Source organism: the organism of the source record quoted next, unplaced genomic scaffold, assembly GCF_019419815.1.
Source record: "Pyrus x bretschneideri cultivar Hongxiangsu unplaced genomic scaffold, Pyrus_bretschneideri_v1 Contig11, whole genome shotgun sequence".
In the NCBI taxonomy this organism is placed as follows: domain Eukaryota; kingdom Viridiplantae; phylum Streptophyta; class Magnoliopsida; order Rosales; family Rosaceae; genus Pyrus; species Pyrus x bretschneideri.
The window spans coordinates 2,849,178-2,863,198 of record NW_025999402.1 but is presented as its reverse complement, the minus strand read 5'-3'; the positions used below and the strand labels follow the sequence as shown (position 1 = coordinate 2,863,198).

Genomic DNA, 14,021 nt, shown 5'->3' with positions numbered 1-14,021 from the left:
ATAATTAAAAATCGCAGGAATGAAGTCAGACACTTCCCCAATCAAGTTACGTAAACTCACCCTTACTGTCGTTTATGAGCACAACGCGGGTGGTTAACTGTTTCATATGCTTGATGATATCCATGCACCGGTGACTCATACAGTCTCTTAGGTTGGCAACTTGGCGGTCAAGATCGCTCCATCCACATTGCAAATTGACTAGTAAGAGCTACCTTTTGTCCTCAAAGTGCTTTCACGCATAATAAAAGGCCAAGAAGATATTTTTCTCAAAGAATCCAAAGCTCCCATATGTTGAGGTCCAAATAAAAATGATAAAATGCCGAAAATTGACATAAAGAGTGATTAGTTGAAACATAATTGCTTAAATGTCCCATGAAATAACATAGTTTAGGATTATGGGGGACTTTTTGAAGTTTAGCTTTATGTGGCATAGTACACTTAAGAATCATTAAACCATGATTCCCTTGTTGATTACAATTGGCAGGTCAACCAAAATCCAAGGCTCTGCAGATACCAGCTTTTGAGGGAGGGAGGGAAGTTTGTACGGTTTCATTTTTTTTTTCTTGTGTACGGCTCTTTGTTGAAAACACACACAGAATTATTCACTAGATTAGTATTACTATTGGATTATCTTGGAGGATCTACTTTTCCTTGGATTATGAGGAGCCTTGATAGTTTGATATATATTCTTTTATACAAGGGCTACTAGGAGAGGAGGCATGAACTCAGAATTTTATGTGCAGAATAAAAGATTTTAACCACTAGATATTAAAAAATTCCCCTTAAATCTAAGTGCCCCTTTTCTGTTTGCTTTTTTCTCTCCACTCCTCGTGGCTAAATTCCTTTTGAGTTGTATATATTTCCTTTAATATGCATGAGTATTCGTTTACTTAAAACAGGTAAAGAAAAAGATAGTTTGAGATTTAAAATTAAGAGTAGCTTGATTTGTCTCTTAAAAAGAGATTGAATTTTTTGGGGTTCCTTTCCTTTTACTTTAATTCCTGAAATCGCCTTGATTATATAAATTAACTTTTGAGTTTATCAAAATGAAGAAATGTAACGAAGAAATGAGTTAAGGTTATAATAAGCTAAGAGATAAAGTCGCTCTAGGTATGATCAAATGAATACAGTGTTAATGTCAAGTGTATGAGAACAAAAAGTAGTTGGCTAGAGTCATCCACAAGAAGTGACGAAAGAGAGAAGAGGGCAGACTGAAGCATGAGATGCTTGAATTATTGGCTCTTGGTATTAGCTTAGAGTCGAGATTCGATCCAATTAAGGGAAGTCAGATGCATTTTATAAAATACTATTTTCCCTAAACAAGTAAGGGATGAAGAGATCCAATTATATTTTTGTCACTTGCAATAATCCATTGGATAGTTGGACTGAAGCATCTGAAGACATGGATTGTGTAAAACCATGCGTAAATTATTTTAGTATTCACGTGACGAAAGAGATACTATTGACGTTATGTGATATTAATAACATTACGGATGACACGATATTCTAGTGTCTCTGTATAAGTGAGCGCTACGTTATGGACGACATGATCTCCAGAAACCAAAAAAAAAAAAAAAATCCATTGTGAGTAGCATGGGATGCCTTGTATATTGAGTTAATCTTTAACCAGAGATATATGACATAACCATATGGCATTAATTTTTTTTATTGGTGAATAAACTTATGGTAAGCTCGTTTCGTGACTGACCTAGTTTGATGAGCAAAAATTCTTTTGGAAGAAAAAAAAAAAGAGGAGAGGGTTTTCTATGTGGCACTCGCAATCCTTTTTTATGCGAGGGAGTTAGACCAAAAGTGTGCCATGATTAACATGATAAATTAGGGGAGGTTGGTGAGTGTTTTTTGTATCTAGAGTCGTGCTTAAACAAAATTATGCATGTTTTTATATAAATCACGTAACGAGCGAAATAATAATGAAAAATAATATTATCAGTTTCATGCTTCCCATTCCAAGACTTTTGGATTTTGATTTCTGCATTGATGATTTAACCATACAAAAAAAGCTTAAAAGTAGATGGGAGAGTGATCACTTAATTTTGTGTACCATCAAATAAATTTTAAAGAAAATTATACTTTATAAACACATGCAAATTTTCAATCCCAAATTACTCTCATTTCTGACTATTTACTCAAACTCCCCAAGCACGCAACCAGAACACAAGTGATCATAGAGCTCAAAGCTTCATGTAAATAAGTTCTCTTTTTTTGGATCAATACTTTCAGAATTGGAATATTAAATCACAAGATGAACTAATTGATCTTTTTGTAGAGTCCAAAAACGTGGGGACTAACTCTTAGTCCTCATCGACTTTTGTTCACCGTAGGTCGAATAGTACACCCTCTTCTCGCTCCAAAACATCAAACTAATGCACACATTCACTGATATCGCATTGATTGCATCTCAAAACAGGCGTTGTAATGTCCCAACTGCGATCCATGAAGACTGCCACTCAGAAAATTTTGCTCCTCAAGCTTAGGTACATGTGAAGACATCCCACAAAACGGTCCCATGAAGTTGTTCCCATTTGCAGAACAGAAAACCATTTGCTGTCCCTCATCGGGCGATTTCCAGTCAATGCTCATGCTGGCCAACTTCTGATGCTGGTGTCGCTGCTGCACCACGGTTGAGGAGTGATTTGATGATGGTGGGCTTTTAGAAGTACTGTCAGGTGAGGCGGGTTTCACATCAGGAAGATTGACGGTTGTGATGTCATGGATGCTAGATCTTCTCTTGTCCTTCCCTCCTGTGAGTTGCCTGATAAAGTATTTTTGCGCATGACTAGCAACCTGAGTGGGCGTCCTTGTGATCACAAAATTTCGAGAGATATTTCTCCAGTCACCTTTTCCATACTTTTTAAGGCCCATCAGAAATTGCCTACAATTTTCACAGAAGCACCAACATTAAAAGCTGCAGCAGAACACCACTACGAAGCAAATCCAAAAGCACTTTTATAGTAAGCCAATTTTTAAACAGATTTTTTCACTGTTCATGTGTATATTAAATTGTACGAATTAAACCTAATTTAACAGATCAAACAGACTTAGTTCAACTGGATTTTAAACCTAATTTAGCAGATTTATTCACTGCTGAAACATATCATAATTTCAGCTTAAAAAGCTCCATATACCATTAACTTTGTCAACTGGATTTTTAACTGTACCGTGTATATATATCTTCTAAGCTTTAATTGGTTTCAAGTAGTTTCTTTTTAGACATACCTTGTTGCTAAGTATTATTACGAGAGTAAACTCTTATGAAAGGCTTTAATTCTCCGACATGGGATTCACACTCAACAAAATACCAAGACGAATAAATGTATAACTATTCAATATGAATGTAAGTGTACCTGTGCTCTTCTTCTGTCCATGGCACCCCTTTCTTCCTCTCCTGATCTGCGGGCCTAGTCGAGGCGCTTCGCTTTCCACCAACACTGTAAAACTGCTCCAATCCATCAAAGCCCTGATTGTTAACCCACTCCGTTGTGAAATTGTTACTAATGTAACCAGGAATTGGGATAAGCCCAGCTTCGATATCACTAACATCTTCTTCTAATTCCTTGTACTGTTTGATCACATCTCCAACAGTCTTTCCAGGGATCATAGCCGCCACCCTGAGCCATCGATCGGGTGTATCCTTATCGTATAAAGCGAGAGCATTTTCGAATAGCTTGTTCTCTTCCACAGTCCATTCGGCTCCCGTGCTTTCTTCAAACAACCAATTGGAGTTCTGCAGATAGGAGGTTGGAGATGGAATTTCCATTCCTCTGAACATGGTTTTTTTCAGATAGTTTGCTCAATCTGGGCAGCAATTAATCACATAGCAAGTATGCCAATGAGTCTGTTTCTCTCTCTCCTCTCTCTTTGAAAGTTCAAAGAGAGAGAAAACCCAGATAGGAAATGCAGAAAAGTGGAAGTCTTTGTGACCACTGTGGCATTAATCAAGGAGTGGCACTTGGAAAGGAATCTCAGTGGGGATTTTATGCAAGCACGTGTTGTGGAATCTGAAAAATGCCCAACCTTTCCAAACCCGAAGGTAATCCAACAAGCAAATTAGAAAATATTAGATCTTGGATTGCCAAAGATAAACCCTAGAATCCGATTCAAAAACACAAATACATCACATAAACACCAAAACCCGGATCAAGTTTTCATGAAAGATTGAAGCTTGCACAGTGATATGGAAACTTTGGAAGATTATGACGAAAACGCAGAAAGGAAAACAAGAACCCAATTAAGGAAAGTGAGAAAAAGGAGAGGGATTATACAGAGCTGACCTGAAGAGGAGAAAGTGGGATGTTTTCTTTTGCTGGGTTTTTGCTGGGTTTGTGGGGTTTGGAGTTAAAGACAGAGAGAAAGGTGAAGAGCGTGAAAGGAGCGAATGCAGACGAGGGATTGTGAGACAGAGGGATCTATGGAACAGGAACAAATTAGAGAGAGAGAGAGAGAGAGAGAGAGAGAGAGAGAGAGAGAGGGTCAAAGTTGTTGAGTTGTGATTGGTGGCTATGGGGTTTGTGGGCGCAGCGAGTAGAGAGAGAAAGAAAGAGAGTGGAGAGAGAGAGAGAGAGGTCAAAGTTGTTGAGTTGTGATTGGTGGGCATGAGGTTTGTGGGCGCAGCGATTAGAGAGAGAAAGGAAGAGCGGGGAGAGAGAGAAGGAGAAGTCAAAGTTGTTAAGTTGTGATTGCTGGGAATGGGGTTTGTAGGGGTAGCGAGTAGAGAGAGAAAGGAAAAGAGTAGAGAGGGAGAGAGAGATGCCCAACCCAACTAAGATGTTGAGACTTTTAAATGGACAGCCTGTGATTCAGTGATTGGTGACAGAATGCGCATGTGGGCCTTTTGGTAATTGCGTATAGAAGCAGACCAAACTATTTTTTGCCAGTAAAATATCTCAGATAGAACTTAATATTATATTTTTTGAATTTTTGCCGCATCTTAGTATTACAGATTCAATTAGATTGCTAATGACAATCCTACACATAGGCTTAGCAAACGGATCGTGTTTGTCGTGTTTATGTCATTTTCGTATAACATCTGTTATTTTAACGGATCTTATCGTGTCACACCCGTTGTCTTAACGGTTCTTAACAGGCCGGGTCACTTTACCCAACAGTAAAGTGATCCGACCCGTTAAGAATTTTTTTTTTCTTTTTAAATTTGCATATACCACACATTGCCACATAAATATTACTTCAAAACATTAAAACACATGTCGTTTAAGTACTATATCTACACTCGAAAATAAGAGCCTAATAAACAAACATCTATACACTACTAGTCTATTACAAAATATTAAATGTGCAAGGATTTGCAAAATGAAAGAGTTTTTGTTTTCAAGGATAAGTTAAAAATAGAAAATAATCAAACCTCAAAAGCTATGGATTCTTAAGCACCATAAAAATTACAAATTAAACCAAAACTATAACTAAAAAAAGGAAACATCAATTATCTAGATATATAAATTTATCATATGAATTACTCTCCACTAATTGTATGTTCCATTGAGTAAAGCAATTAATGCAGTTCTAGGCTCATCGTCCCTTTTCACATTAACCTAGAAAAAATCTAACTTCAAATTGTAATTCAGAATTGACCCAAAAAAATACAACTTCAAATTGAATTTCCACACAATAAATTCAAAATCACATCAGAGAAAATCAAATGCTAAATCCAAAACCAGCATTCTTATCAGAAAAAAAAAAGGTAAAAAATCTCTAAAAGAAAAACCCAGAAAAGTAAAAAGAACTTGAATACCTGAGAATACGTGGAGCCGATGAGCCGGTGACGGTGGCGGTCGCGAGTCATTCTCGGCTGGTATAAGCTGACTCAAAGTGGATTCGTGGGTATTTTGGCGGTGGTCCACCACGGGCTCTCGTTCTCGGCCACCTTCGATTGTAGGCGAGAAAGAAAGCTCTCCAGATTTTGTGAACTCAAGGCCTAAAATGGAGGCCATGGTTGAGAGAAAGAACCAGAAGCTGAAAGAAAGATTAGGAAAAAGAACAAAAACATAGTGTTAAATGATGAGTGACGCGTGGCCAAGATGGGCAAAATTGGAATTTTGCTGTACCAAGCAAACAACAAAACGTGGAAGTGAGAAGAAACAAAGGGCATTTCCGCCATTTCACTGTTCAAATAGTGCTCAGGAAACCCATTTTTAGTATATATATAGAATATGCGCCCGCGTTTGAGAGTCCAAATATTCAAGAGAGGTCATAAAAAGGAAATTTGAAAATCTCATTTCACAACTTTGCAATACATGAACAAAGACTTGGACATCCAAGATCAATACATATATTAATTCTTGAGAAAGAATGTGTACTTTATCAACTTCAACAATAAAAAAAATGAATCCAAACTTGCTTGAGCAAATTGTTTCATTCACTCAAGGAATCTACATATAGATAAATTTGTTTGTTTATTCATCCTCTCTTTCTTCTTCTTCTTTTCTTGATCATTTGTGCCTTTGACTTTGCACAGCTCAATTTTTGTTAGGTTTCTCTACTTGCAAGATTGATAGAGGCTCCTTTTGGCTAGGTTAACATTTTGGGAGATCCTTTGGAGGTGGAAGAAGAGACTGATTAGGTCCTTTGCCATTGTCCACCAAGAATGCCATCTTAAGCCCCCATGTTGTGTGCACTTCCAAATGGCAATGCATGAACCAAACCCCTAAAATTTATACACAAATTTGGGGGGTGGAGAAGAGTTAAGACCAACTAAAAAATCATACCAAATTGTATGCATCCGTCATGTGTGACATCTCTCATATAACATGCATGTGAATCCCATTAGATAATAGTGGATTCTACGTACATGTTGTGAGAAAGAAGTTACATATGATGAAGTCACATGATAGTTTTTTAAGATAATTGAATAGAATTTACCTGGATTATCTGCGATAAATCGGATAGCTACCCATCCGCCGGTCGGAACATTAGCTGTGTTCCTTTCGACGGGATCAACAAGATTGAACTTCTTAGGATCCGTCTTGGAGTTATAATTCCCAATTCCCCTACCCACTGAAAAGAAATTGAATCCATGCAAATGGACAGGGTGGTTCTCAGGGGCTATAGTCCCAGTGTCTTGCAACACAAGTTGAACTGTTGAGTTATAAGCTAGCCTATAAAGCTTTGTCCCACTTGTTGTTGCCAAGCTTGCATTTGCCGGTAGACCTCCAGAAAAGTTGAAAGCCGTCGGTGGGTTTCCGGGGAAATCCGTGGTAAAAACCCCACTTTTGTTGAAAAAATGAGCTTGAAGCAGAGCTGTGGTTGGCATAACAAATGTGACATTGTTAACACTAGCCACTACTCTGCTTCCGTTTGCAGCTTTGCAACTAGGGCATGAATTAATCCCAAGTCCAACTGTGAACAGAAGATTGTGATCGATTTTTAAAGGGACTTTGGCTGGAAATTTTTTGGAATTTAGGGCTTTGAGAGAGTTTATGAAGCTGTTAGCAACTTGGGTTGCGTTTTGGGGAGGTGCGCTAGTGAGGGTTGTGGGTGTGGTAGCAAGTGTGCCAGTATAGTGAAGAGTGGCGGTGGCGGTGAGGTTGTCAACGGCTATTGGAGAGTCCATAAATGGCGAGGCTGCCACCATGTACTTGCCGGAGTTTTGATTCGCCGTGACTAGGGCATTGGTGGTTTGTCCTGGGGCAATCACAATGGTGTCCGTCTTGAAGGGTTTCACATATGTGGCATCTACTTCCACTATGGTCAAATTGTGTCCTGCAATTTTGAAGAAGAGCTCCTCATTGAGTGCAGCATTGATGATTCGTAGCAGATAGGTCTTGCCGTTTTTCACGGGCAATGTGAAGCCGCCTGCATTAAAAAAATCATAATGTTCTTTTGTCAAACAGTCTACTGATATGTTATTTGATATGTTATTTTTATTCAGTTCGTACATACCTTGGGAAGAACAATTTGGAACCAAGCCTGGATGGCCGTTTATAGTGTGAGCATCCGAGACATTAGGTGCTAAACCAGATTTGAGAGCTTGATTGATCACAGCTTCAGTATCTGATTTCCACCATTCAGCTGAAAATTTTCATATTATTTGATCAAGTTACATAAAATTCTAACATTGATCACCTTAATCGTGTTGTTATTAGAGAGAAAGAGAATTAGATTAGTCTTACCTAATACGACAGGTACTTCCTTGTGGGGTGCTGGGAATGGATAAGGAACCCCACGCTTGGGCAAAACTATAAGGGCACCATGGACAGTTGCCCTTAGCCAGAGAATATGTGCGTGCCAAAGAAGTGTGCCTCTTTGCCCAGTGATGGTGAAGTTGTACACATAGCTTTGACCTGGGGGAATTGGGCACTGTGTGATGTATGCCGGACCATCTGCCCAGCCTGTTCGCAGTTGCCGGATACCATGCCTGTCAGTTCAAAAATTAATTTGAATTTTACTGTATCTTAGAGGGTTGATTAATCATAAAGCGGTATATAATTAAGTTGGCAACTAAGTTCTCACCAGTGAATGGAAACGTTATACTTGACATGGTTGGTGACTTTGACAAGCACGGTATCGTCTTCCCTGGCATAGAGAGTTGGCCCCGGGAACTGGCCATTAACGGTTACAATTGGCTTACTTGAGCACAGTTTAGTACTATTTCTTAGCACCACCTGCGCAGATTATCAAAATCAATGGAAAACCCAAGTCAATATTCTAATCTTCTCTAATTTTTAGGAACAAGGATTCAAACTTGTGTACAATTTAATAGAATGATGCACTGTCCTAACCAACTAGCGTAACTTATATCTTCATGTTAGACTTATGAATCATTGAACGTGTTTAGTTAAGCAATTATAAATGCACATGTTGTAATGTTGTGGTAAGAAATTAGCAATGCAATGTCATTTGGAAGCAAAATTATTTAAAGGTGTAACTTTTAGGTTTTGAGGGCGTACCAGCTTACATACTTAGCTAGCTTGTAGTCTAAGAAATCCTTGTCTGAGATTATATGATTTTGGCTTTATCTGAATTTTCCAGTTTTGGCATATCTAATATCTTTTCCCCATTTATAATTTATCTATGCATGTGTGAACAAATAAAGATCTACATGGCGAGAACAAATACCATACATAGCAAGAACAGAATTAATGCATTAGACGGCAGTAACATAGACGACGGCACGATTTCCATGCAGACTCTGTCACCTGTGACCTTTTTAGTAGTAATGTATGTGACAATAAACCGTGTATATAGCAAGATAAACGTTGTTAAAAGCACTTACATTAAACTTGTAGTGTCGGACTCTGCTTTCAACCAAAGCAGGAAGAATGCATGCCAGAAAAAGCACGAGAAATCGAATCGACGACACCATTTCTCAGTACTCTCTCTCTCTCTCTGATTCTCTCTGCACTAGCTAGTGTACTAGTACGATAAACTTCGCTTTTTAACTGTTTGTGCTGCTATTGTTGTTGTGTACATGGTCATGACTGGCCAACGCAAGCTTATAAAGGGTGACGAGAGACACTGCTGTGATGTCCTTTTTCCAGGGTAGGTGGACGATGATAATCTTTGGAAACAAGATTTTTAAGCTAACTCAAGGTTTTCTCCGTGATTTCTTACATGTTACATAAAGTTTTTGATTGACCAGCTCCAGCTGCAACTTCTGGTAATTGCTTTAAAAAAACATGCCTATTAAATTCCCCTTTATCTGATTTAAACCTTTTTGTTAGCAATTTGGTTGATCGGGTGGACTTTTTGTTAAGTGTTTGGGACGACTTATAATTAGTGTATATGTTCCCCAATTACTGTATATTGCAGAGAGTTTTTCAGTCAACCCAGCAGCTGGTAGTTAATACTAAAAGAAATCAGAGAGTTTTTGTCCATTCATTAGTTATAATTTTGAGGATATTTGGAAGCAAAGTAGTTAACACCAAATTTCTTATACATAATTATGAAGCTAAATAGAGGTATCAATAATGCTAGAGCACCAATTTTTAGTATCAAATTAATTTATTCACCAAATGATGTGTAAGTGTAGTGTTAATAACATGTAGTATTTAAGGTGGACCTAAATTTGAATCAATTAAGTACTGTCTCATCATTTAGTGAACGAATTTTTCGCTTTTAATGGTACTCTACGTACAAATGAGTTTCCAAATTTACTCATCCATTGGAGTAAAATCCATATTCACATGGGTCGAAAATGCAAAATAAAATGTAAATGTATTTTGAACCTTAGATTTGCATCTCTCCAACACCGAATATGCTCTCAATCCCGACATTCAAAATGAGCAAAACAATGACATTTGATAAAGAAGCTCATTCTGCAAGAAAATGGTAAACTATCTAGGTGTAGGGTTTTGTATATATCAAGTTTAATATCGAAGGTGGTTGGGTTTTGAACTTTGTCCTGCTAAATTATTGTAATAGTTTTGAATCTCCCCCTCTCTTTAATAATAATAAATTTTAAAGTTTTAATTAAAAGGCACTCTACTCGAGTTTATAACAATTAATTAGGAGGGTTACCATCAATGGACCGATAAGAATCATTTTGGAAGATTTTTTTTTTTTTTTTTTGACATTTTAAAGCTATTAATTAATTTGAAAAAAGTGTATACATATTCAGTATATCATCTTTATACATGTAGTATGAAATGGTAGTGAGAGGCAAAATACATGTAGAAGTATAAGTACTAAAACCTACTGTATGCCGCCTAATTGGATGCTTCTTTTTGTTTGGGTCAGACTGCCTAATTGGATGCTTAGGGAGCAAATTAGTTAATGGTTGAGAAATGGCTTTCAGGTCATAAATCAGATGGGAGCCCCAACGGATGGAAGACATGATAGTTTGTTTGAAAGCCAAGACTAAATTTAAACCGACGGTGGGTAAGTCACTCAGTATTCATCAAACGTCCTCTTCTGCATGCATTTTTTCTTCGTCAACTTGCTTTGTCCTTACTATTTCCCCAATTTTTTTTTAAAACCTCTCTCTCTCTCTCTCTCTCTCTCTCTCTCTCATGACTGACTACATTATGCGTACTTGACAAATTAACATGTATGTGTGATTAGAGGTTTTGATGGTCAATTTGGTTGGAAGTTAGTCTTCATCATGATTAGGTATTTCTGTTTGAGAAAATAATGTTTTCCTTATCCTAGTAAAGTAATTGTGAGATTGTAATTTTCTATCAATGTACCATACAGTATAATCAGTATATTCATGTTTTAATATATGCGTATAGGTAATAATACTAAATCCTATAGTATAACTGATAGCTCAGTCATATGTTACAACGTGTAAATTGGTAGTTAATATTTGGTTTTAGTATTGTATAATAATTTCTTATGTATAATCTGAATATGGATTACTAGATATATTGACTCACCAATATCTTCTAGATGTGATGTTCGAGTGTTTAGACAAGATGGGAAAAAGGTAGAAATTAGTTTGGCTAGGTTAAGAGTCATAGTAATTAAGATATTGATGGTTGAATGACATTAATCAAATTCGACACCATGAGTTAAATAGCTAGTATATCTAATCGCATAGAAACAATGGCACATCCTGAACAAGTAGGACGAGAATTCATGTAACTTGCACTGAAAACACGACTTCATCTCAATATCTTCGTGAAGCTAAAAAGTTTCACAGCTAGAAATTACATATTCTAGAAAGTTCTGAGGTTGCAACTAAAGCACCACCTGTTGCAACAAAACTTTCATTTAAGTTGTAGTAAAACTTTCATGAGGTTGGAAGATATATATTAATATTTAGTTCGATATCTAAATAACATAAATGTTCTCTTAATTATCAAATGATTAAAGGATTGATGGTCTGTCATTCATCATTGAATTTATTAATATCATATTGATATATAGGTGAGTGATCATGACTACTTGGTTAATCTAAATTATTAATACCTTTTCTTTTTTTTCTTTTTTCTTTTTTCTTTTTCTTTTTTGTCAAAGGTTACTTTATTACCAACACAATAAACGCATAAACAAAAAACGGACCTTCATAGTAACCCAATAGCCGGAAACATAAATTTTGAGCTAGAACATAGAAAATACCAAAACAAACACTAGAAGCTTCCTACCACCGCTTCCACTAAAAGCTCGCTTTCCGAGCAAACTCCTCCACCAAGTACCACAGCAATAGCCACCACAAATCGAAGGAAGCAAGCAGGAAGAAGCAACCCACTTGCTATAAGATGAGTTTGAACAGAGGATTCTTATATTACATATTTGACATCATCTCCACATCATTGCATAATCCATGAGCCTAATACAATGTTAGGCCAGAAAACACATGCTGAGAAATTTTCATCCTAGAAACCAAAAAAACTATTTTTATCACATATTTGTACCATTTCTCTAAGGCCTTCTCCAACCTTGGGCTAAAACCCAAATTCTCCCCCCCCCCCCAAAAAAAACAAAAACCCAACCCAACCCAAGTGCTAAATAAAACCTATAATCTAGAACTCAAAAGAGGAGGCCAGAAATCAAAATAGGGCCCACCGGTGCAAGTGAAAAGTGGGTTGATAAGCCTAGATGCTGTCGCCCACTTGCCCAACGCGCAACATGCGTCAGGGCTGATCCCAGCGGGACCCCACCCATGTGGGCATGTCCCTCGCGTGTCAGGTCAAACCGGTCGGGTAGCCTAACGGCTACTTTTCTAATCCAACGGCTAGATTTAATTGGACCGTTGGTTAATCCAACGATCCATGTTCAAAATTTTTTTGTTTTGTTTTATATTTTTATATTTATTGAATCCAATGGTTTAGATCAAATATAATTAAATCTAACGGTAAAAAAAAATAAAAAATAAATCTAATGGCCCAAATTTAAATCCAACGGCTAAATAATTAAAAAAAATAATATTTAACTCAAAATTCACCCAAAAACTCTATAAACACCTATGTATTTGTTCAAACATCCACACAAAACTCACTTTTCTCCTACAATTCTTCCAATTTTCCTTTCTACCATTTTTTCGTATGTGTCATGTATTTCACATGTGTTATGTGTGTGCTTCATCTCTATCATGTGTTTTGTATGTCCTTCACATGTGTATGTGCTTCATATGTGTTTTGTGTGTCTTGTGTGTTTCATGTATTTTGTGTTTATACATCTCTATCATAATTTTCATATTCTTCCATAGTGTTTCATGTATTGCTTTAGTGATTTTTCAATATTTATCGGAATTTAAATATTTTTAGATTAAAATGTTCATAAAAGTAATTTACGATAGTCTGCATTTTTTTTAAGTTAATTTAAGAAAAAAATTAGCCCAAATTAATTCTTTAATAATCCGGGGCTAAAATTTTAGGCCAAAATGATTGGAGCAGAAAAGTTGTTTCTGGGCTAAAACCTAAATTTTCTAGGCTAAAAATTTAGATTTTAGGCTAAGGATTGGAGATGGTCTAATAGAGGCGGAATTGACATGTGTTGGTGGGTACTACTTTTATTAGAAAGACTTCTATTAAAGGGATAATATAAATACATAATAAGTAGCATTGGTCTCCCAAAAAAGGCTGACCAAATGCTAACTTGGCAACAGCATGGGCTAGTCAAAGTTATCAAGAGCATTTTGGATGGGGTCGTGTGTATGCAAGTCATTCAATTGGCCCAAAAGGGTGCCCATTCTGAATTTTTACCAAAATGGCTTGCATCTTACACCCATCCTAGCTTCACGGACCACCGAGGGGTGCACTAATAATTAATTGAAAATTTTAAAGAATTTTGAGAGAGTTTATAAGTTCATGAATTTTGAGGAAGCATGTGAGACTCCAAATGGACGTTGACAGAATTCTATATACGGATTTTAATAGAGTTTGTGAGCATTTTATTATGGTTTTAATGAATAAACTTTCATGGATTATGAACTATTTAGTGGTAGTGGGCATTTCACTTTTCACTACTCGAAGTAGTGGCGGGCTATCATCTGTGATGTTAGTGGTCGTGAGTTGCGTTGGCGATGGTGATGGCGTCAAGTGTTTATGGTTGTGGTGGCGTCATGGTGGTGGGGGTGGAGTGGAAGAGGTGATGGTCATGACAAG

At 37.0% G+C, this 14,021-nt stretch overlaps 2 protein-coding genes across 3 annotated transcripts; both read right to left on the bottom strand.

The window, feature by feature from the left end:
* Nucleotides 1–2,069: 2,069 nt before the first annotated feature.
* LOC103959580 (transcription factor DIVARICATA) lies at nucleotides 2,070–4,745 on the bottom strand. 2 transcript variants are annotated; one of them, XM_048574477.1, is made up of 3 exons: nucleotides 4,293–4,745; nucleotides 3,366–4,035; nucleotides 2,070–2,893 (listed from the first exon to the last, which is right to left on the bottom strand). In XM_048574477.1, the coding sequence occupies exons 2-3, from the start codon at nucleotides 3,788–3,790 to the stop codon at nucleotides 2,395–2,397; spliced, it is 924 nt and encodes a 307-aa protein (XP_048430434.1). In that variant the 5' UTR covers nucleotides 3,791–4,035; nucleotides 4,293–4,745; the 3' UTR covers nucleotides 2,070–2,394. The 2 variants fall into 2 exon arrangements, with proteins under 2 accessions (XP_048430434.1, XP_009370204.2); XM_009371929.3 differs by having other exon boundaries at nucleotides 3,366–4,745.
* A 1,481-nt stretch (nucleotides 4,746–6,226) lies between these two features.
* On the bottom strand, nucleotides 6,227–9,430 carry LOC103959581 (laccase-4). Its single transcript, XM_009371930.3, has 6 exons — nucleotides 9,248–9,430; nucleotides 8,485–8,636; nucleotides 8,145–8,389; nucleotides 7,915–8,043; nucleotides 6,895–7,827; nucleotides 6,227–6,679 (listed from the first exon to the last, which is right to left on the bottom strand). The coding sequence occupies exons 1-6, from the start codon at nucleotides 9,335–9,337 to the stop codon at nucleotides 6,549–6,551; spliced, it is 1,680 nt and encodes a 559-aa protein (XP_009370205.1). The 5' UTR covers nucleotides 9,338–9,430; the 3' UTR covers nucleotides 6,227–6,548.
* Nucleotides 9,431–14,021: the final 4,591 nt, after the last annotated feature.

Bases quoted from the DNA above. Each gene is read 5' to 3' on its own strand.
- LOC103959580 (XM_009371929.3), bottom strand. From the start codon at position 3,790: ATGTTCAGAGGAATGGAAATTCCATCTCCAACCTCCTATCTGCAGAAC. The intron at 2,894-3,365 runs GTACACTTACAT...TGAAAATTGTAG, and splicing joins TGGACAGAAGAAGAGCACAG to GCAATTTCTGATGGGCCTTA.
- LOC103959581 (XM_009371930.3), bottom strand. From the start codon at position 9,337: ATGGTGTCGTCGATTCGATTTCTCGTGCTTTTTCTGGCATGCATTCTT. The intron at 7,828-7,914 runs GTATGTACGAAC...TTTTTAATGCAG, and splicing joins TCCAAATTGTTCTTCCCAAG to GCGGCTTCACATTGCCCGTG. The intron at 6,680-6,894 runs GTAAATTCTATT...TATAAATTTTAG, and splicing joins ATTTATCGCAGATAATCCAG to GGGTTTGGTTCATGCATTGC.